Source organism: Amblyraja radiata, chromosome 33 (genome assembly GCF_010909765.2).
Source record: "Amblyraja radiata isolate CabotCenter1 chromosome 33, sAmbRad1.1.pri, whole genome shotgun sequence".
NCBI lineage: Eukaryota > Metazoa > Chordata > Chondrichthyes > Rajiformes > Rajidae > Amblyraja > Amblyraja radiata.
This window is the reverse complement of record NC_045988.1, coordinates 4,726,010-4,749,418: the sequence shown is the minus strand read 5'-3', so window position 1 is coordinate 4,749,418 and position 23,409 is coordinate 4,726,010. Positions and strand designations below refer to the sequence as shown.

The following is a 23,409-nucleotide window of genomic DNA, read 5'->3' as shown; positions in this document are numbered from 1 at the left end:
AGGACATTAGTGAACCAGATAGCATTTTATGGCAGTCCAGTGGAGTCACGGTTAGGCGTCATGAGGTTTTTTTTTGGTATTTCCAAACTTTTATTCATTTCTTTGAATTTACTATCCTTCACATAAATGTTTTGTTCCTCAACAAAAATTGTATGAGACTATCAACCACCAATTATATTCATCTCCACACGTTCAGTTTCACTGGAGTAATTGAAACCAAGCATAGAGAGGTGAGGATAACAATTGACTGTCTTCACACACTGTTAGTGCGTTTGATCGCTGATCATTTTTCTTTATTTGTATGACATATTAAATGTGTGTATATATCTCATTAATATCAGAACATTAGGTACATAGTACATATTCTTAATGAAAAGTAGTGATATCAGTGAGAAATAAACGTACATTAATAACGTTTTAAAAAAAAATTATGATCTAACTAATCAACTTAGTGTGTCTTAATATGTCAAGATGTTAAATCCATACACTTCGAGCTTTTTATGACAAGAAAAATAACAGTATAACAATCATTGCACAAAATGTCAGTAAAGAAGACATTAACCAGTTTGATAATAAAACAGACAATGCTGGAAATACTCAACAGGCAAGGCACCATCTGCTGAAGCAGAAACAGAATTAACATTTCAGATCAATGACCTCTTATCAGAATCAGAACTGATGAGAGGTCATCAACTTGAAACTAACTCCCTTTTCTTCCTCTCCACAGACATTGCCTGACCTGACCTGACCTGCTGAGTCTTTCCAGTATTTGTGTCTGTATTTAAAATTTCCAGCATCTGCAGTTTCTTTTTGCTTTTTGTAACAATTCTCTAATAGAGAGGCACAACTCTCAGCAATGACATTTGAGATGTTGTTCCATTGCTTGATTCAAGTAATATTTGCTTGTGCAATTTAATTTTGTAAGTGAACTGTCACATGTTAGACTTGCATGATTTCCTAGAATTTCATACACCAGATATTAAGTATTGGCGTGGCTCAATGCCATCGTTTCCCTTTGTAGTGAGGGACCTTGACAAAACAATTAAATTTTGTCCATGAAACATGCTTTTTACAAAATAGCAGATGGTCATTGCCTGTGCTAGGTTATGTATGGAGTGCTTTGTTACACGAACATAACAACTTTAGAGGCAAAAAAGGCTATTTAAATAATTGAAGCTATGCCAGTTAGTCTTACCCTTCCAGCAACAAACTACATCTTCAACAACAGTATTTTTGCCTCATTTTTATGCTTGGCAAACATTTTTAAACTGACAGTAGTCTTTAAGAATTTTTAGTTAGTTTTAAATTTAAGCTTAAATGCTAATTTCTACTTGGTTCCATTATTCTTGTCTTTCTTTTCTGTTACTTTGAAGCAATAGTATGGATTTATCAATGTATTATCAATATAAATTTACGTCATAGGAGCAGAATTAGGCCATTCAGTCCATCGAGTCAACTTCATCACTCAATCACAACTGATCTATCTTTCCCTCTCAACCCCATTTTCCTGCCTACCTTACCCATTTCAAAGAGATCCATTTTAGCCTGTAAGGCTTTGATCTACCTTCATGATTTATCTTCCTTGTATTTATGCCCTTTTAAATTTATGGATAGATTTTTTGTGACATAGTACCATAAATTACACCACACTAACTGTGGTTTTGCAAGGGCATTATTAAGTTATTTTTGACAGACGTACATTATTTTTATTGGTTTTAGCTTCAAAATGTTTAACAGTATTTTAGATTAATAATGAGATAAGTGGAATTGAATATAGTTAGGAATTCCTGCTGTACAAGTACTCCTTTAGCTTATCCCTTAGCATAGATTCCATTACATTACCATTATTGATGCTTGGATATTGTTGCAGGGTGTAAATAATGTTAGCTCATTTCCAGCCAAATGAAAATCTCACGTCCATCAATTGCTCATATAATTTTTTTCCCTAGACTCCCTTTACTTTGGACATTTTACAATAATTTGTCTGAAGTTCTCATTGACCTTAAATTGTAGCAAGCCTACGTCTTGGATATGGTGATTCCAAGATTTTCTGGAGCATTATGGATATTAACAAAGTGAACAGCAAATTGGAATAATTCTCCAATGAATACTGGTGTAAAAATATTAGTAAATATCTGTTATTTTGTCTGCAGTATTTATATTACTGAAGTTAATATTTTCACAGATATCTGAATGGAAATCTTTAGATGTTAGGTTGTTTGATTTTCATCTTGAGGTTGGAAGCGTAGAGGAACTGATGGCTTATTTTCTATTTTTCCCCCTGTGATCAATAAACCAGGCTGAGCAGACGGGTAACACATTGAGTCTAAATGTGCCACAGGTGCAGCTCATTAATCCAGACAACCAGATAGTACAGGTTGGTTATGAAACTCTTTTACGTCATTGTGGTTTTATGGTAAATGTCTACTATTCCAATGTGACTCATTTACATGCTATTGAGTCATTGTACATTTGTTGTGATGTTGCCCATGCGTGCATAAAATTGAAAATACTTAATTGATTTTGCTGTAATCTTGATGAAATACTTCCGTTTCTTTCTTTCATGTATATAAAAGGATGTTAAAGTCACGAAGCTTCACTGTTGATAACAAAAATGTTTCTTTTTGGAGTTTATTTAAAATGGTTTTATGCAATGGATTTGAAAGATCTTTATATTTGTGGCAAAAACGACTACACGAGTTAGCTTCATATTGATGGCCAGTAGAGAGTATCAGAGCCTACAAATTTATACTTTGATATCAGACCTACGGGTAACAAAAAAAAGGTAAAAATGACAGAGCATTTGAAGAGAAAAGACCAGATCAACAAGCTCACTCCATTAATTTCCCAAAACCCAGGCAATAATCTCCACCAGGAGAGAATTGAATTTCTCTCTCAAAACATCTCTAGCATTACCAGTGCCAAATGCCATCTCAAAAACATAACCAGACCACCCATATGTGTGCCTCGGTGACGAGAGCAGGCTACAGGCAGAGTACTCTGTAGCGAATGATTTGTCTGACTCCCCAAAACTGTTTCTCCATTTATAACCTAGTAAAAGGGAATATGATAGAACAGCATTTTTTCTAAAAATTAAAGAGTATTCTAACAACTCTCAAGACACTTGACACCACCCAGAACAATGCTTGTGCTTAATTGATCTCCTAACCACCTTATATATTCACACCCTCCACCAAGAATCCATTGTTGGCTCAGTATTTACTTTTTCCAAGATTTCCTTATCAGTTTGACATGGCTTCTATGACAACATTCCCCCCAAGAGTCAAGAGCAACAATGACATAGTAAAGTAACCTCCAGCAGCGTATCCTTGTATATTTAACATAATCTAATTTGGAAATATAGTGCCTTATCATCTCTGGGTCATAATCCAGGAATCTAGTACCCTACAGCAATGTGGGAGTGATTTTGCCACATGGACTGGCCTGGTTTAGGAAGGCAGATGACCACCACTCTCTCTCGGGGGCTATTAGATATGACAAATTTGCTGGTCTTGGCATTAATGCCATCAAGCTTTGAAATAAAAAGAATCTCCTTTTCTGATGAGAAGATGCTTTGATAATGTAATGTCAATATGTGTTAACTAAATAGTATTGCAAAATGTAAAGGGTGTTCTATAATACCATACTCACTGCAAAGTTTTTACATTGGGTACTTATTATTTGAGAAATGAGCACAGATATTTGCCTGTATGTATGAAAATGGATAATCACTATTTATCATCTCAGTGCAATTAATAAGGTACATTGTAAATTGTATTTCTATAAACCAAAGACGCTATTACATACAGTTGTGGGTTGTGTTTACTTTTTGTGTTTAAAAAGACAGGTTAACCATAATCTTAAAAAGACCCAAAGTGCTGGACTAACTCTGTAGGTCAGGTAGCATCTCCAGAGAACATGGACGCTTCGGGTCTGGACCCTTCTTCAGACTGATTGTAGTGGGGGGGAGGAGAGAAAGCTGGAAGTGAGATGGCATCGGGACAAAACTTGGCAAGTGAAAGGGGGACACGGGCGAGGGGAATTTCTGATTGGTAGATGCTTGAACTAAGGCCAGAGATTAAAAAAACCCAAAATGTATGAGAAAGAGATAAAGATCGAAGAGGTGGGAAATATGAAGCCAGAGAAGGAATGTGGGTGGAAGGGACAGGGGGAAGGGGAAATGAAGAAATGCATGTGCATCCTGCTGGGGAACAAGGAAAAAAAGGGGGGGGGGGAGAGGACTTGAAACATAGAAGAAACATAGAAAATAGGTGCCGGAGGAGGCCATTCGCCCCTTCGAGCCAGCACCGCCATTCATTGTGATCATGGCTGATCGTCCCCAATCAATAACCCATAGAAACATAGATGGTTACCAAGAATTGAAAAGTCAATGTTCACACCGTTGGTTGTAAGTTACTCAATGAAATATGAGGTGCTATTCCACCAGTTTGCAAGTAGCCTCACTCTGGCAATGAAGGAAGCTCAGGACAGAAAGACCAGTATGGGAATGGGAAGGGAAAATGGTTAGCAACCGGGAGATCCAGCAAACCTTGGTGGATCATAATCTTCTTAATTATTATTATTTCCTATAATTCTAATTCAGATTAGACTACTATTGCTGTGGTATTTTCCAGGATAGTCACTGGCATGAGTCATATTTTATAATTTTGTTTTCATTTCCAGAGCCTTTTCCTTTCAATCGTAAATTACCAGTGCTAAAGTATAATTTTTAATTTGAACAGACTTTCGAAAGTGTCTCCAAAATATTAGTTTTAAATTCTCCTGTTTAAAAATATATAAATTTGGAGAATCACTAAGATTGAGATTTTTTTCCAAGATAAGATATAGATTGGCATTTAAATACCAGTTTAGATCTTATTGTGATAAGTGAGATCAAACTGAGGGTTTGGGTTATTTCTGCTATTTTCACCATTTATCTGTGTGCGTTCTTTCTCAGACTGATGGCAACATGAATCTAGACAGCGATGAAGGTGAAGAACCGTCACCAGAAGCATTGGCACGATATCTCTCAATGAGGAGACATACTGTTGGTGTTGCTGATCCCAGGTTGGTACTAGCATTTTAGTAATTTCTCATATGCAACCAATACTAAACAAAAAAACAGTTTTGGATGCCTATACATTTGAATTTAATCCAAACCGAATGTACTTATCCCTACACATAGGGTTGGTGGCTTTTGTTTATGTGAAATGTGATAAGACTCAAACATATTCAATGATTCAGTGAGACAGGAAAGGTGATTTTATTCCTCATTGTTTTTGGATCAGATGTAGCTAATATGAGGAGGTTTAATGCAATCCACACTGGATTTAAATTTTGTTTTGGATTTGTATGATATTTTAGGAGATGCATTTTCAACAACAAACTTGTAATTCCCATGCAGATGTGAAAATCATACTGCAGCCAAGACTGGGCGAGGCAAGAAGAAGAAAGGGAAAATAAGTTGTGTAGGTTGAGAAATATACTTTACTGGGCATGTAGGCAAACTGGATGTGTTCAAAGACGATATGAAAAAGCTTCAGTGAATTAACAGAGCCATGCAGAAGTGGGGTAGGAACAGTGGAAGGAGTTGGTTATCCTTGAAATTTTTTAGGATTTGTGAAGTTTGAACAGAGGAGAAATAACTACTTTTTGAACTGCAATTTTGTAATTCGACAGCTTAATGTAGTTTTGCTAGAAAACATACAGCCTTCATCTTTTAGAAAAAATAGTGTTACAGTGCCCCCTGTGGTCTAGTGCAGAAAGCATGACTTGGTGTAGCATGGAGTACTGATGCAAGAAGGTTCCAGTTACAGGATCAGATCAATATGCTCTGCCAGAACGATGGAGAGTTTATACCTGAGGTCAGTGATCTGGTGCCACGCAGAAGGAAAAGTGTGTATGTTTCCTGTCTTTAATCGCAATTACGTGATCCTTTCAAGCAAATTTCTACATGAGAGCATTATAGGAACATGACCAAGCACAGCTATTATTCCATGTACCCCCACCCTCTCTGCAAAACAGTGGACAGACTAGTTGCAGATACTCACCCTTTGACTCTAGCATCTAGAATACCAGCTGAAGCTACCACCATTGTGTATGAGCAAAATTAAAATACTAAATTCCCTGCTTTGAGGGAAAGGTGGTGAAGCATATAAAGAATAATAAAACTAAAGTTCTGATTTTTTCCCTAATGTAGAACTGAAGTTCCAGAAGATCTACAGAAATGCCACCTGCCTGGTTTTCCACGTACTGTGCCTCAGGCTCCTTTCCTGCAAGTTGTTCCAAATGTTAATTTAATGCAGAACATGCTTCCCATGCAGAATTTACAGCCAGCCACACAGCTGGAGTACAAGGTATGGATGCCATTGCTTAAAGTTTATTAATAGATAATGAATAAGATTGAACTGAAACGCCCTGTAGTTCCCAAGCTAAATATCAGTAATATCCTGTAATTGAACATGCAAACCACTGTTGGTGTGGACATCTGTAACCAGAATTCTCAGTCAGAAGATTTCCATGTCATTATAAATTTAATTAGTGCAAATCTGTCACGGTGCTTCTGCACCGATCCATACATCAACATTGCCTTTCCGAGGATTTCAGCCGTACTGCAAAATATAAATAGCGCAATTTAAAATCTCCATTCCTTAAATTATTATAAGATGAAAGTAGTTGAATTGTGGAAATTGTATCTAAGTATGTGTACATTAGAGGAATAAACATGACTTGCTCTTTGACATTTTCTTGGGATTGAGGTGACTTACTTCCACCTCTGTTTTGTGGGTTCTGAGATAACTAACGAGGCCATAATGGGAATCATAACCTCCTCCTTAGGAGGAGCAGTTGACGGCTGATGGGTCTTGTGAGGGGAGCTGATTTTTTTGTCTGGAGAGGTGCTGCTTTATTTGCTGTGAGGGGGGTTTGTTTTATTTGCCCTGAGAGGTCTGTTTTCATTGCCTCAACTGTTCCTTCTTCCCTTTGAGTGGTCATGAGCCAGCAATTCCCAGAGTCAATGGTTATGTTGCATTTCTTGAAGGAAGCTTTAAGCACATCCTTGAACCTTTTCCTCTGACCATGTGATAATCTTTACCCATACAATTGCCAACTCAGGCACAGAAACCCTTGTCCATTCCCTCCTCTTGCATAGAAAATTGGTGCTGGAGTATGCCCTTCGAGCCAGCATCCAGCGTTGTCCCCATATCCCTTGATTTCCTTGGCCCTAAGAGCTAAATCTAACTCTCTTGAAAACAAGGCAAAGTTTCATCAAGATGTGTCTCCCCTGTCCCCGCTTGATCTGTCCCATTCATCTCGGTGGTAGAAGTCGGATCTGCTTTCTTGGAAAGCGGCCAGCCTAGATGGACATGTTCAGGAATCGTGTGCCAATCAACTGGCCACAGTCTTCACTGACATCTTCAAACTTCAATGGTCAATTATCGCCACCTGCTTCAAGGAAACTTTCCAGTTCCCAAGAAAAATAAAGTGGCCGATCTCAATGACTTCTCAGCCAGTAGCTCTGGCATCAACTTTACTTTAGACTTTAGACACACAGTGCGGAAACATGCCCTTCAGCGAACCAAGGCCGTGCCGACTAGCGATCACCCCATACACTAACACTGTCCTATACACACTCGGAGCAATTGTACAATTTTACCAAAGCCAATTAACTTACAAATCTGTATGGCTCTTGCGTGTGGGAGGTAACTCACAGGGAGAACTTGCAAACTCTGTACAGACAGCACCGATAGTCAGGATCGAACCCGAGTCCCTGGCGCTGCAAGGCATCACTGTGCCGCCCTATCAACCATAACAAAGTGCTTTGAAAGATTGCTAATGGTTCACACCTGTACCGGTCTCCCAGATAATCTTGACCCCTTGCAATTTATGTTCAGGTAAAGTGTGGGAGGAAACTCACAGGGAGAACTTGCAAACTCTGTACAGACAGCACCGAGTAAAGTGTGAATTGGTTGATGTCACATGTAATGGGAGATAGTGGAAATCTTTCACTGTAACAAATGTACGGAGGACATCATCTCTCTTCACTACATTCAGCTTTGGATCACCTTGACAATAAGAACAAATATGTCAGGATGCTATTCATTGACCATTCATTGCTCAGCCTTCATCACCATAATACAGAATATGTTTAGACCTAAACTTCTGGTCTGAGGGAACCTCAGTGGGTTAAAATTGGTCATAACATTTTCTTCAACTTCTTTAACTTCACTGAACAATGTTGCCTGCTGGAACATCAACAATGTGAAGATGGAGTTTAGACTCATACTGTGTGGAAACAGGCCCTTCAGTCCAACTTGCCCACTCCGACCAACATGTCCCATCTACACCTGCCTGCGTTTGGCCGTATCCCTCTAAACCTGTCCATGCACCTACCTAAATGTTTCTTAAACAGTGTGATAGTACCTGCCTCAACTAACTCCTCTGGCAACTCGTTCCATGTACCCACTACCATGTATGTGGAAAAGGTTGCCCTTCGGGTTCCTATTAAGTCTGTCCCCTCTCACCTTAAACCTATATCCTCTGGTTTTTGATTTCCGTATTCTGGGTAAAAGACTCTGTGCATTCATCCTATCTATTCCACTCATGATTTTATACACCTCTATAAGATCACCCCTCGGCCTTCTGCACTGAAAAATAAAATCCTAGCCTACTTAACCTCTCCCTAGAGTGCGGGTCCTTGAGTCCTGGCAACATCTTCATGCATTTGTAATAAAATGCTGGTATCAGTATTGAATGACAATGATTTACTGTTGTAAAATACATACATTAGGGGCCTTCAGGAAGGAAATCTCCCATCCTAAATATAGCTTTGAACCACCAACATGATTGATTCTTATTTGCCAAATATTCTGCCAGGATTGAGGCATCTGTGATATAGTACGAGCAAACCTGCTTGTTTTGTTTCTCCCAGAGATGGCACTGTAGTTATTTGCAAATGTTTAGAGCAAGTAACAAAAATTCCCTCTATGTAACCAAGCACAATGATTTTCATGTATTGCATACATTCTTAATACATTTAATTCTAAGTTCCGTGTTACTTTCTTAACCTTGACTTTCTTTGTTTGTTTTGCTTCCCACAGTATTTTCCTTTTTGTACCTTCCATTTTGATCTTAAATTGTTCCCATTGTACAATTCACTCATTCAGAAAAAAAAAATAATTATGTTCTCAGATCAAATAATGATAAAATAAATTTAGAATGAAAGATAATAATTAAGGGAAAAGTGCAATTGTTTATTGGCTGTCTCTCGTGGTTTGTAGTCAGGTAGTTACCATCATTCAGTAAACAGAATTGTAATTTTATGTACATATGATCCTGCATCTCTGTTTTAAATTCCTTAGGAACAATCCTTACTTCAACCTCCAACGCTACAGTTGCTAAATGGTATGGGACCCCTCGGCCGACGTGCTTCGGATGGTGGGGCCAACATACAGCTGCACGCCCAACAGTTACTAAAGCGTCCAAGAGGTCCTTCACCTTTGGTCACCATGAATCCGGTAAGTGGTAAACCAATGGCACCCAGTTAGCAAACTGACATCAACAAGAGGAAATTAAAAATTGGTATTATTATTTAGTATGAAACATTCCATCTTCATAGACAGGAGTGTGGTCAAACGTAAAACATTTTATTATTTTTGCAAATCTGAACCATGCAGTACTTGCCAAGGGAGTACTAGCACTGAGCTGGCAATTGGATGAATTAGTAAGCAGGGTGGTGGCACTTTTCATTTGCTTCTAAAAGTTTCATTTCCTATATTTCACTGATGATGTGTATTTGCCATGATCAGTTAGTGCAAGAGAAAATAATGTGTTATTACCACCAGTGCAAGGTAAAGTCTTAATTAAAGATAGTCCAAGGGCCTACCACATTGCAGTCCCTCACACTATCGTTAATTGGACTTTACTGGACTTCTTCCTGCACTAAACGTTATTCCCTTTATCATGTATCTGCACACTGTGGATAGCTCGATTGTAACCATGTATTGTCTCCACGCAAAAAAAGCTTTTCACTTTACCTCGGTACACACGTCAATAAACCAAACTAAGAGTTAGGATGTCATATTGCAGTTGTACAAAATACTAGTTCGACTGCATTTAGAATGTTGTTGTTGTCGCACTTCAGGAGAGATGTGGTAGAAATTGTGGGAGTGCCGAAGAGATTCACTAGGTTGTTTGCCTGGACTGGAGGATTCAAGTTATAAGGAGAGATTGGATGGGCTAGGTTTAATCTCATTTAGAATGTAGGAGGCAGAGCAGTGACCGTGTAGAGGTTTACAAAATGTGAGAAACATAGGATAAATAATTCTAATCTTTTTCTCAGGACAGAGGAGGGCACAGGTTTATGGTGAGAGGGGATACATTTAAAGAAGTTCTGAGTGGTATGTTTTTCACACAAGGTGATAAATATTTCGAACAAGCTGCTAGAGGAAGTGATGGAAGCAGATGTAATTACAACGTTTAAAAGGCATTTGGGCCAGGATAGGAAGGGAGTAGCGGAGATGGTCCTAATGTGGGCAAATAGGATTAGTGTGGTTCGGCATCACGGTTGGCATGGATGTGATTGACCCTAAGGTACTTGCTTCTGTGCTGTATATTTGTATGATTTTGTGAATGTAGTCTAGAATAACTTTATCAAGCTGTAAATTAATTTTCCTTGTAGCTCCTCTATGCCTTATACGTCAGTGTGTACTTTTTCTCACAGCATGCTGTACCAGTCGTTACACCAGTGGATGAGGAGGGCTCAGATGGTGAGCCAGATCAGGAAGCTGTGCAAAGGTATGTAACAGGGGTGGTGAGTTCATTTACTCACTTTCAACTCTCAACTTTCCATCAGAAGGAGATGTGCATTGGACATTCTCAGGATTTACTTCGACTTCGCAGTCATGCCGTAGCTTTGTCCCAGTCTGTCATCTGCTAAAAATATCAAACATGGCTTCATGATTCCTTGGAAACAACTGCAAAAGTTCTCTAGGTTGACCTCAATCTTCCATCAGCTTCAACTCATCCTATGTTCTATTGCTACATTTCGGTGTACAAAATCCATCTCACCATGTGTTGTAAATCTCTTCACTATACACACCTCTGTGTCTCTGACTTTTACCAATTCTTCCTCAATTTACTGACAGCTGATAGTCTGATTTTTGACTCTGCTTCACTTTAAAACCCTCAGACCCTACACCATTTTTATTTCCTCGTCCTTCCTTAAAATCCACCTTTCTAGGTAATCTAGGTCATGTGCTCAAACTGTTCTTTAGCTTGGAATCCTGTTTATGCCTCTCTAAAGCATCTTGCAATGTCCCTCTATGCTTTTGATGCTGTACAAGTTGCCGTTGATATTTCAGACACAGCTGCTTGGAAAGGAGCAGAATCATTCATCTTGGTGGGTGAATATAGTTAAGTGCCGAACGGAACCCTCGTTCAAATATTAAAACAAAATTAAATGGAATAGGTTAATTAGAGAAAATTCTACCACCAAGGGAGAAGTGCTCATATTTAAATCTGTACATAGCTAAGAGTCTTGCATTTAAAATTAAAATAGTAACCTAATTATGATCTGCTCTAATAGTCTGTGCTCAGGTAAATGTTTTCAATTGTTGAGATATATATCGTTATGCACAGGTAGAAAGTTATCACCACCAGATGAACCAGCAACCTTTCCACAACAATCACATTGTCAAATATCTTCTATTATTTCCAATCTAGAACCTGCGCTGAGCATATAAAATCAAACGATGTTTTGTGTTCTACAATAATATATGGCACATTACATACTGAAACATCGCTGTTGAAATGAAACAGCATATCTATTATAGCTTATGACCCTGAGCAATGTCAGAGATCAGATGATGTTCGGTAATAGTACGAAGAAGAGATCAGTTTTATTGATAGCGTCATTACACTTTGAGGGTTGCTGCAGGCTTTTCTGTTAGGATTCCTGTTAGGTGGCTTTTGGGCTCTTATTCTTCCAATAAATGCCTTTTATTTAAATAATCAATTCCATGTTTTGATAACTAAAAATAGTTTAGTCTTTGCTTGCTCCAGAAATACTGCCTTGCAAATGTGGTTCTTCAGGGCAAATAAGTCCATAGAGAAACAAAGGTTATTTGACAATATATAATCATAAATCAAGCTAAACCATAAAAAATATATTAAATTAACAGATAACAATAATAAAATATATTATTCTTACCATTAACTAACACTTCCCTGGGCATGCTAGATGCTCCACTTAATGAACCTTAATAAACACAAAACTCTTATTTTAAAGAGTAAATGTCACTTCTAAAAATAAAGTTAAACTAATTGTAGTTAGTGACATTAAAAAAACTAAATTTAGCTGTAGCCTATCTACTAGACTGTAGTATTACAGTATCTACCTTATGTAGATATTTTTCAACATCAATATACACTTGTGTTGCAGGTATCTGGCTAACAGGTCTAAACGTCATTCTCTCGCAATGACCAATCCTACAGCTGAGGTTCCCCTAGATTTGCAGAGGCAGCTGGGACAGCAGCAGGCAATCCGTTCACGGGCTTGGGTTCCTCACCCTGAGCAGCACAGCCGGTGAGTGGCTTTTGCACAGAAATCTGAGTCTATACCTCAGATATTAATATGGAACTACTGCTGGTTTCAGCATTCCTGACAAAGCTGATTAAGATTATTTGAGAGATCGCATGTGCCCCATTCAAACTTGAAAAAAATATATAGTTGTCCACATGCCTATCTTCAGAGAGTAGTCTGAAATACTAGAGAGTAGTTTATGAACAATACATGTTTCCAATCCAACTGAATCCTTTGGAGAGGCAGAGGTAGTACATCAATTAGCAAAGGATCCCAGAATATCCTTGACCATCACCAAGCAATCAATTATGGAGCAGCAAACATTGAGAATCTCTCAATTGCCTGTCCTTTGTGGTAGAGAATAGTGTAAAAGCTGGGAAAATATCGAAGAATACAAATAGTTAGCAGATTTAAGAAACTGGTTAATGTATCATTAACAGTTGCATAATTTATGCAGTGAACAATGTGTACATTTATTTCTTGTTGTTTCTTACACATTGTTCAGACTGGTAACATAAAGGGGAGATCAGAAGAAAAAGGGTTTGTAAGATTATACAATATACATATTTATTATCTTACAAATATTGATAATATTGCATATAATCTTGAAAGACAGTTGGTAGATTATGTGCAAAAATTTAAGTGAAAATATAATCAAGAAGAGTACAGAAAATGAATGAGGTAAGATCACTTAAGGGTGAAATTCACACAGTGCAAAGCCAAGGTGATACAGACGCGATGAACAGGAAGGTTAAAGATGGCTAGCACAGTGTACGTTAAGCAGGGGGGGGGGAAGAAGGAGTGGAGACACTTTTAAGAAGCAGACAACGTTCAGTGTGAAGTTTAACGGGCATTTAACATCACCGGTCAGTTTTCTTTGGTTCTGAAAACTCGTGTTTATGTTTTTTTCCCCAATGAGCCTGTGAAAATGCCCGGTCAGCAAAGGAGATTAACTAACTACCTACGGCCACCTCGACTACCTACAACGACATGGCAAACAAAAGTATCGATTTTCTCCATGGCGACCAATTTTTGGTCGCAGAAAATGTTTCAACATGTTGAAAAATTTGCTGCGACCATACTGAGGCCGCGACTAGTTCCCAGAATGCGGGAACTCCTCTCGATCATGAAGGAGACTCACCAGAGACCACCAGCAAACATGTGGTGATCATGAGGCGAGCGCAGAGTCTCCTGCACTCGTCTAAAAAGTCGCCTAAGTGGGACAGGCCCTTTAATTGTCGAGAAAGTATTGACACAGTGCTTCAAATGGCCTCGTTTTGTGCTGAGATTCTAATGAAAATTACTAAATGAAATGCTGGTGAAAAAAGTCCATCTTGAAGAGCAGGGTGAGGTTGAAGGTAGAGGAAATATTTCCAAAGCTAAATGGCAATTAATTAAATTTGAAAACATAATTCACCATATGATAATGATACGGACTACACCTAAGAACGTCATTGGTGTTAATTTCCACAATCTTCATTGATGATACAACTGCTGATGGTAGTAGCATAATGAATTCCTATCTGCTCAAGTTTAAACAAATGCTCAAAACTCATTGGCCGGCGGTTCATTCTACAGCAAGACAATGATCCCAAACATACTGCTAAAGCAACAAAGGAGCTTTTCAAAGCTAATAAATGGCCAATTCTTGAGTGGCCAAGTCAATCACCTGATCTGAATCCAATTGAGCATGCCTTTTATATGCTGAAGAGAAATCTGAAGGGGACTAGCCCCCAAAACAAACATAAGCTAAAGATGGCTGCAATACAGGCCTGGCAGAGCATCACCAGAGAAGACATCCAGCAACTGGTGATGTCCATGAATCGCAGACTTCAAGCAGTCTTTGCATGCAAAGGATATGCAACAAAATACTAAACATGACTACTTCCATTTACATGACATTGCTATGTCCCAAACATTATGGTGCCCTGAAATGGGGGGGACTATGTATAAACACAGCTGTAATTTCTACATGGTGAAACCAAAATGTGTAAAAATGGCCTTTATTAAAATCTGACAATGTGTACTTTAACCACATGTGATTTTTTTTCTATTGCAAATCTCAAATTATGGAGTACAGGTGCAAATTAATAAATGATGGGTCTTTGTCCCAAACATTATGGAGGGCACTGTATGTTATTCAGAATTTCTCTTTGTACATGACAGCACTAATTGATCTTCCTTGTCTTTGTACACAGAGAGCCAGGGCACTTGAATTAGTCTTGAACACTGGCAATGCTGTAGACAGATCTGCGGATGCAGACATCAATGCCCAGTTTAGTGGGGGAAAGGATAGGAGAGAATATTGGGAGGGGGGTAGGATAGCGATTTATTTTACCGGTTGTCCACCTCTTTCCCTATCCCGTCCCATCAATGATGAGCAATGGATAGTGCTTCCAAAAAGAGTTGTAAAGGGAAATGGGGGATAACAATAAATTATTATTTCCAGTCTAAGTTATTAAATTCTTCTCTGATATATTTCGTTGCCCAGCTCAGAGAGTTTAGTGACGTGCAGTGTTTAGAGTTCACACCGATCAGTCGCATATTCACACTAGCTCCATGTTATCCCACTTTCAAATCCACTCCCTACTCATCAGGTACAACTTACAGAGGCCAATTAACTTACAAACCCACAACTCTTTAGAATGCGAGACTTTAGTTTAGTTTATTGTCACTTGTACTGTGAAACATACAGTGAATAGCTTTTGTTGCGTGCTATCCAGTCAGCAGAATGACAATACATAATTACAATCGAGCCATTTCAAGTTCAAGTTCAAGTGAGTTTATTGTCATGTGTCCCTGTATAGGACAATGAAATTCTTGCTTTGCTTAAGCACACAGAAAATAGTAGGCATTTACTACAAAACAGATAAATGTGTCCATATACCATGATATAAATATATACACACATGAATAAATAAACTGATAGTGCAAATAACAGAAAGTGGTTGCTAATAATCAGAGTTTTGTCCGAGCCAGGTTTAATAGCCTGATGGCTGAGGGGAAGTAGCTATTCCTGAACCTGGTTGTTGCAGTCTTCAGGCTCCTGTACCTTCTACCTGAAGGTAGCAGGGAGATGAGTGTGTGGCCAGGATGGTGTGGGTCTTTGATGATACTGCCAGCCTTTTTGAGGCAGCGACTGCGATAAATCCCCTCGATGGAAGGAAGGTCAGAGCCGATGATGGACTGGGCAGTGTTTACTACTTTTTGTAGTCTTTTCCTCTCCAGGGCGCTCAAATTGCCGAACCAAGCCACGATGCAACCGGTCAGCATGCTCTCGACTGTGCACCTGTAGAAGTTAGAGAGAGTCTTCCTTGACAATCCGACTCTCCGTAATCTTCTCAGGAAGTAGAGGTGCTGATGTGCTTTTTTGATGATTGCATTAGTGTTCTCGGACCAGGAAAGATCTTCAGAGATGTGCACGCCCAGGAATTTGAAGCTCTTGACCCTTTCAACCATCGACCCGTTGATATAAATGGGGCTGTGGGTCCCCCTCCTACTCCTTCCAAAGTCCACAATCAGTTCCTTGGTTTTGCTGGTGTTGAGGGCCAGGTTATTGCGCTGGCACCATATGGACAGTTGCTCGATCTGCCTCGATACATTTACAGTGTATAGATACATGATAAAGGAATAACGTTTAGTGCAAGGTAAAGCCAGCAAAGCCCCATCAAGGATAGACCAAGAGTCACCAAAGAGATAGATAGTAGTTCAGCACTGCTCTCTGTTTGTGTTGGGATGATTCAGTTGCCTGATAACAGCTGGGAAGAAACTGTCCCTGAATCTGGAGGTGTGCGTTTTCACACTTCTATATCCTTTGCCTGATGGGAGAGGGGCGAAAAGGGAGTGGCCAGGGTTCAACTCGTCCTTGATTATGCTGCTGGCCTTGCCGTGGAAACTGGAGCAACTGGAAAAACCCACGCTGTCAAAGGGAGAACATGCAAACTCCACACGGACAGCACCGAGGTCAGGATTAATTCTGGGTCTCCAGCGCTGGGAGACAGCAGCTCTACCACCTGCACCACTGCCGCTCTGTGGGGCTGTATTGAAACACTTGATAATCGCAGCTGAACATAATATGGTACAAATCATAACCCTTGCAGCAATAGATGCTATATTTATATACTGACCTTATTTAGTTCTCGTTACTTCCTCAACCTCACACACTGACTTCTCTATCCTTGGCTTTTTAGGTTGATCCAATAATATTTAATATGTGTGAGGCAAAGGACCTCATTTTTGATTAATGTGTTACAGCTTACCTGAATCAACGCTGACAAACAGCTGCTTCTAATGACTCTGCTACTTCCATGTAATACATCTCTGGATTCATTTTTGTGTTTTTACTTATTCTCTAACCTCCTCTGTCGGTCTTTCACAAGCACCGCTTTTGCTATTTGTACTATTCACTCTGTCAGACTTTCGCTTTCATTTCTTAATTTCTCTTCATCTTGCTTCATTGCAAACATTTTTGAGTGTGCGTTGAAAGTTCATCAATCTGATGTATTAATTGTTTCCCTTTTAATAGTTGGTGACTGATCCGCTGACTCTTTTCAACACTTAGTTTTTAATTCAGTTTTCCAATAGCGTGATATTTTAATGTATATAGTTTTGAGAATTTTTATCAGAGAATAATCAGTGTTTTCTTAATCTTTTAATCTAATATTGGTTATTAATATTCCAATACAACAAAAATTTGCCGTCATTTAGTACTGTTGACTAATAAAAGGTCAAGTGGTATTATCAAATTTGACAGCTACAGATATTGCTTAAAATGACATGAACATTGTTCAAAATAGTAGGTTTCTAAAGGAGGAGAGACATGCAAAGGTGGAATGATTCAAAGAGAAAACTTCCAGACTTTAAGGGCCTTGGCAGTGAAAAGTTTGTCTGTCAGACATGGAGCGACCAAAGTGACAAATCCACAAGATACCAGAATCGGATACCTGGAATGATCTTGGTTATTTGTCTATTACAGAAATTGTGCACAAAGATAATAATCATTAAAGAAGATAGGCACAAAATGCTGGAGTAACTCAGCGGGTCAGGCAGCAACTCTGGAGAAGAGGAATAGGTGACATTTCGGGTCGAGACCCTTCTTCAGACAGAGCAGCATCTGCAGTTCCTTCTTATACATAATAATCATTAACATTGAAAATTACGTTTTCTACAGGCTAAATGGTACACAGATGTCTAAACCCCATGTTCACAAGAAGTCCTATTGTTGTACCTTTATCTGAGGAGAATAAATACTTGTACATGTTTATACAATATCATGCACAATTTTTAAAATACAAATGTAGCAAACTAAATTGGGCTTGAAAATTTTTTAATCTAAATCTTGGAATGTTAATTTGTATTTGGTGTGAGTCCTCATAACATTCATTTGTTATTCCATCAGATATAATGCAACAGAATAACAGAACTAAAATCTGAAAGCACACATTTCATGTATTTTACAATTGGTATTCACAAGAACTTCATTCATAAGGCTGCTACGTTGGATTTCTCTGTAGTGGCGATAACTGATGAGGGTATATAAGTTGTTGATAGCAGCAAATTGCTAACTACTTTGGAATTCAGTGGCTATGCCAAGGCTCGGTGGTTCTTCTTATTGATTTAACAGAAATGTCAGAGCAATCAAGTACTTAACTTTTGAACCACGATATTAAAGCTCAGTAATCTTTGTTCATTTGTTAGAAAACCTTGAACGTAATGTAGATTATATTAGTTTGTTTTTTTAATAAGGCTAGTATTTGTTACTTTAGTTGTTTATTTATAACCTGTACTATAGTCATGTTTCATTATTCATGATAACATCATAATATTTAATTACCAAGTAGTTTTATTCAGTTTATCTTCAAATAATGCTAAAGTCCTTCTGAATTTAGATGTGATTTGAGTGCAATATATCTAAAACAAATGTACAGGAACTAAAACTCATTAAATTATAATTTAATATCAGCATTTTTCATAACACATTAGCAATTTATGTTAAATATTCTCCCAACATTAAAAATATTACGATGGAGCACAGAGCATAGAAGAATACTTAATAATCTACTGTTTATTTTTTTACTATAAGTCAGAGCTCTGAATCCCTTAATTTCAAAAATAGTGTCACATCAAGGCAACTCCTATAATAATTAGATATATTTTGCGGCCATGTGAGAGAACAAGACATTGAATTGTACAGCAAGGATACAGGTCCTTTGGCCCATGATGTCTGTGTTCAACATGATGCCAAATTAAACTAATCCCTGCTGTCTGCACTTGCTCCACATCCCTCCACTCGTTCCTTCATATTCATGTGCCTATCTAAAAGACTCTTGAATGCCACTATCATATCTGCTTCCAGCACCACTCACAGTAGTGTGTCCTAGGCACCTGTCAATCTCTGTATAAAAAAAACTTGCCCTGCACATTTTTTTTCAATCTGTACATCTCCTGTCTAACCTTAAACATATGCCCCCCCCCCCCCCCCTAGCATTTGACATTTCCATCCTGGGAAAAAAAGATTCTGACTGTCTACCCTATCTACAATACAATACAACATTTATTGTCATTTGAGCCTCAGTGAGGCTCAAACGAAATTCCATTTCCACAGCCATACAAACAAAGACAATTTCCTACAGACATACACACAATTTAATTCACACAAACATCCATCACAGTGAACCCACTGTGATGGAAGGCAAAGTCTATCTGTGCCTCTTGTAATTTTACAAAGTTTTAACCAGCTTACCAACATTTTTGTCCAAATCCTTTATATATACCACAAATAACGAAGGTTTAGCACTGATCTCTGTAGAGCACTACAGGTCAAGGACATCCAGACAGACCCTTCCGACATTACACTGTCTTCTATGGTGTAAGCCAGTTCGGAATCTAAACCACCAAGTCACAAGGGACTCCATACATCTTAATCTTCTGCATCAACATACCATGTGGGACCGAGTAAAATACCTTAATAAAGTCCATGCAGACAACATCGATTGCCCTACCCTCATCAACCACCTTTCTCACTTCTGAAAAATCAAGTGACCTAACCTGTACCTAACTATACTCACTGTCCATAATTAGTCAATTCTCTTCCATACACTAGGAAATCTTGTCCCTCAGAGTCTTTTCTAATAGCTCCCCCTACAATGATGTGAAATTCACCAGCCTACAATTTATTGAATTATGCCTATTTCCCTTCTTAAAAGTAGAGAATGTTTAGGCTATGGACATCATCTTCAATTGTAGAGTGCGTAAACTAGAATTTACATTATTTGTAATTCTGATTAATCTTTAATGCTGGTGCAAGTATACAATGATGAAATAATTGCTCTTTGAGGGGGTGCCATGCCTAACATCAAATACTAAGGTGCTGTTGGTACAGGTGCAGCTGGAATTCAATTTTTACCCAAATTGTTCTTTTGGCAATCTAATGGGGGTATGATGACTAAATTTATATTTACATAAAACAACCAATCAAAGCAATTTCTTACGGTAGAAAATAAATAGAACATTTTAGTGCGTTATGGGTAAATTCACCAATTAGCTTGCAGTGAGGCTGGGAAGTAGAAATATTTATTGTAGGACCATAGAGTATGGATTGGCAAATTTACCCACTATGATATATTTTCTCTATTTTGTCTGTTTTGCAGTGTTTGCTACAAAGACCCCAACACCCTGCACCTTCCAACAGAAAGATTCTCTCCAGTTCGCCGTTTCTCAGATGGCGCTGCTACCATACAGGCGTTCAAGGCTCATCTGGAGAAAATGGAGAAAAGCACAAATACAAACAGTAGTATAAAGCAGCTGCAGCAGGTAGGCATTTTCAACAGCACTGATTAGAAAACATCACGGAGGCAAGGGTAGAGTAAAGGGCCTGCCCCACTTGGGCATTATTTACGCCCAGGATTTGGGGATTCTCAAAATCCTTGCGCGCCACCTGCGTGATGCGCAAATGACGCCCAAGTGAGACAGGTTCTTAAAGCTTACTCAAGGCTGGGAAGTAATTTAGTTGATCTTATTTATTACCAGTGATGGCATGGAATCACAGAGAGTCAGAGTCGTGCAGCACAGAAACGCGCCCTTTGGTCCGCCACATCCACGCCGTCCTTTTTGCCTTCAACACTAATCTCATTTGCCTGTATTAGGTCTTTCTTTGCCTTGCTTATTTAAATGCCTGTCTAAATGCCTCTTAAACAGAGCAATTATATCTGATTTAACCAACTCTTCTAGCAACACATTCCTAATAGCAACCACAGATTAAATCAACCTTCCCGCATAGACCCTTTAAAGTTTCTTCCTCGCACCTTAAACCTATCCATGTTGTTTTCGAAACCCCTACAATGGGAAAAGGTTTTGAAAACCCACCCTATTTATTCTCATAATTGTATGAGTTATATAAGGTCATCCCTCAGCCTCCTTTGCTCTAAGGAAAACAGGACCAGCCTATCCAATCTTTCCCCATATCTAAAGTTCTCCAATTCAGGCAGCATCCTGTGGAATCTCGAGATAAAGAGACTGTAGATGCTAGAATCTGGAGCACAAAATAACTGCTGGAGGAACTCAGCAGTATCTGTGGAGAAGAAACAGTTGGTGTTTTGGGTCAAGACCCTGGATCAGGACTGAGCGTGTAAAGGGGGAGGTGGCTAGAATGGACAGGTGAGGTGATAGTTGGAATTGGATGTGGGAAGGGGAGGATGGAAGGTGATGGATGGAGACAAAGCAGCTCACAGATGCTGGAATCTGATAAATAAGGAAGTTAATAAATAGAACCAGATAAGGGAGTGATGATGGGCATGGAACCAGTGAGGGAGGGGAAATAAATTTAATAATGGAGGGCTGGGAAGTGTAGTTTGGAAAGAAGAAAACTTGGGTGGGTCAGAAAGAGAAATAAATCAACATGGATTGTGCGGGTTAGCAAAAATTGAAAAAGTCAATGTTCATTCCATTAAGTTGTAATTTAGCCAGTAGGAAAATGAGGTATTGTTCTTCTAGTTTGCCATGGAGAGGTCAGACTGTTGGTGTTAGAATGGAGAGTTGAAATGGCATGCAGGTGCTCAGCAAGGCAATCATCTAGTCTACGCTTGGTCTCGCTGATTAACTGAAGGACACATTGCAAGCACAAACTGTAAAAGACCAGGTAGGAAGAGGTGCATGTGACACTCTGCCTCACCTGGAAGGGCTGTGGTTGGTTGATGCTCATGGAGGAGGTGTAAGGATAGGTGTTGCACCTCCTGTGGTTGCAGGGGAAAGTGCCAAGAGATGAAGAGGGGTTGGGTGTGGAGTGATTGGGGAACAAGGGAATCACAAGGAGAATGATCCCTGTGAAAATCAAAAAGCGATGGTTGACAAGCAGAGTTCCTCCAACAGTTTGATTTTGATTTTTGCACCTGATAAATTTTCTCTGCACACAATACTTCAATCGCAGTCTAACTGGATTTTTTAAATAAGTTACAACATGGTGAGAGCAGCATATATTGCCCTTCATTTATTTCCCTTTGAGAAATTGATGCACAGCTGGCTTCCTGAACCACTACATGACTATCCACTAATAGCAAATATAGAAGCTAGACCTAAACTACAATTAGTGAATTTAAAAAACTCTTAATACTGAAGGTCTTTAGTATAGTTTACCCTTGGGCACTAAACAAAAAATGTGCACATTGGATTGGAAGTAAACATTTGCCATAAATGTTATGTAATGCAGGTGTTAGATGGTGAGTGTTGTGTTCCAAAACTGAAAATCAGAATGTGCAATGTTAAACTGCTCACTGCCAAGTTTATTTTTCACTATCGGCCATGACACAAGTATACTCGGTGGTGGCACTGAACAGGTTAGCCTTGTCATACAAATCTAATGATATCTGTATTTTGATCGATAAGATAAATATTTTAATTGATCTTGATTTGATTACTACAGAGTTCAAAATCTTGTCTCCAAGTGACCAATACTAAGCTCTTTTCATGTTTAGGAATGTGAACATTTGCAAAAGATGTATGGGAATGCAATGGATGAAAATATATTTGAGAAGACACAACAACAACACATACTTTACCAACAAGAACAGCAACAACAAATCCGACACCAGCAGATTCAGGTAGATGGTGATTTAAAATGTTCCTTGTGCTGTGAGTACTATTGAACTGGATGATTTACAATTCAGAATATCAGGCTTTAAAGAGACTACACCTGTAAACTTTGAACATTACGTCTTGTTGAATGATAGCAACAGTTTGTGAGAATAGGAAGATTTATTATGCATGGATATTTTGTGAGGTTCAGTGGCAGAAAATATGTCCCAGTCTCTTCAAAAGCCTTTTTTTAGTCTTCCGGGCATGTCAGAGGCAGGATATTTGGGTTACCGAAAATTAAATTGAGACTATTTTAGTCCCAGATAGGAATTACTACATTGGACTCCTGTTTAATTTTCTATTACTGTTAATTTATTTTCCCCGACAGGAATGTATTCGGCCCGCTCAGCCTTCACCTCCATTGTCAACAGCATCGTTGGTACAACATGTGGAAAACCAGCCAGCATTAATCACTCACCAGCTCCAAAGGTGAGCACTCCAAGCATTTCTTAGTGGCTTGATCACATATATAATAGTCCTCTTTTTTTTTAAAATCTTGTATCTATTGAATGTTTATAATTTTATTAATATTGTGTTTTTAATTGACTGTCACCTGTGATTCTTTTGATTAATTCAAGTCTCATACCAGCTTCTCAGTATGTGGCTGATAGATGAGATATCAGGCCTCAGTTTGTCCAAGTGAACATTAAAGGTTCAATGTGCAAAGAAGGTCATGCAGTTCTCCCAGTATCCAGGACATT

General features: G+C 38.7%; 1 protein-coding gene across 4 annotated transcripts in view; it reads left to right on the top strand.

Moving 5' to 3' along the window:
• Positions 1 to 23,409, top strand: part of LOC116991230 (serine/threonine-protein kinase SIK3-like) — a 191,219-nt gene that overhangs the window by 154,947 nt on the left and 12,863 nt on the right. For 3 of the 4 annotated variants that reach the window (XM_033049675.1, XM_033049676.1, XM_033049678.1), the window contains 9 exons: positions 2,300 to 2,377; positions 4,958 to 5,067; positions 6,200 to 6,356; positions 9,360 to 9,515; positions 10,721 to 10,794; positions 12,440 to 12,583; positions 20,230 to 20,392; positions 22,549 to 22,674; positions 23,037 to 23,137. In XM_033049675.1, the coding sequence (XP_032905566.1) occupies positions 2,300 to 2,377; positions 4,958 to 5,067; positions 6,200 to 6,356; positions 9,360 to 9,515; positions 10,721 to 10,794; positions 12,440 to 12,583; positions 20,230 to 20,392; positions 22,549 to 22,674; positions 23,037 to 23,137 (1,109 nt within the window). The remainder of the gene's footprint in view (positions 1 to 2,299; positions 2,378 to 4,957; positions 5,068 to 6,199; positions 6,357 to 9,359; positions 9,516 to 10,720; positions 10,795 to 12,439; positions 12,584 to 20,229; positions 20,393 to 22,548; positions 22,675 to 23,036; positions 23,138 to 23,409) is intronic. The other variant, XM_033049677.1, reaches the window with a different exon arrangement.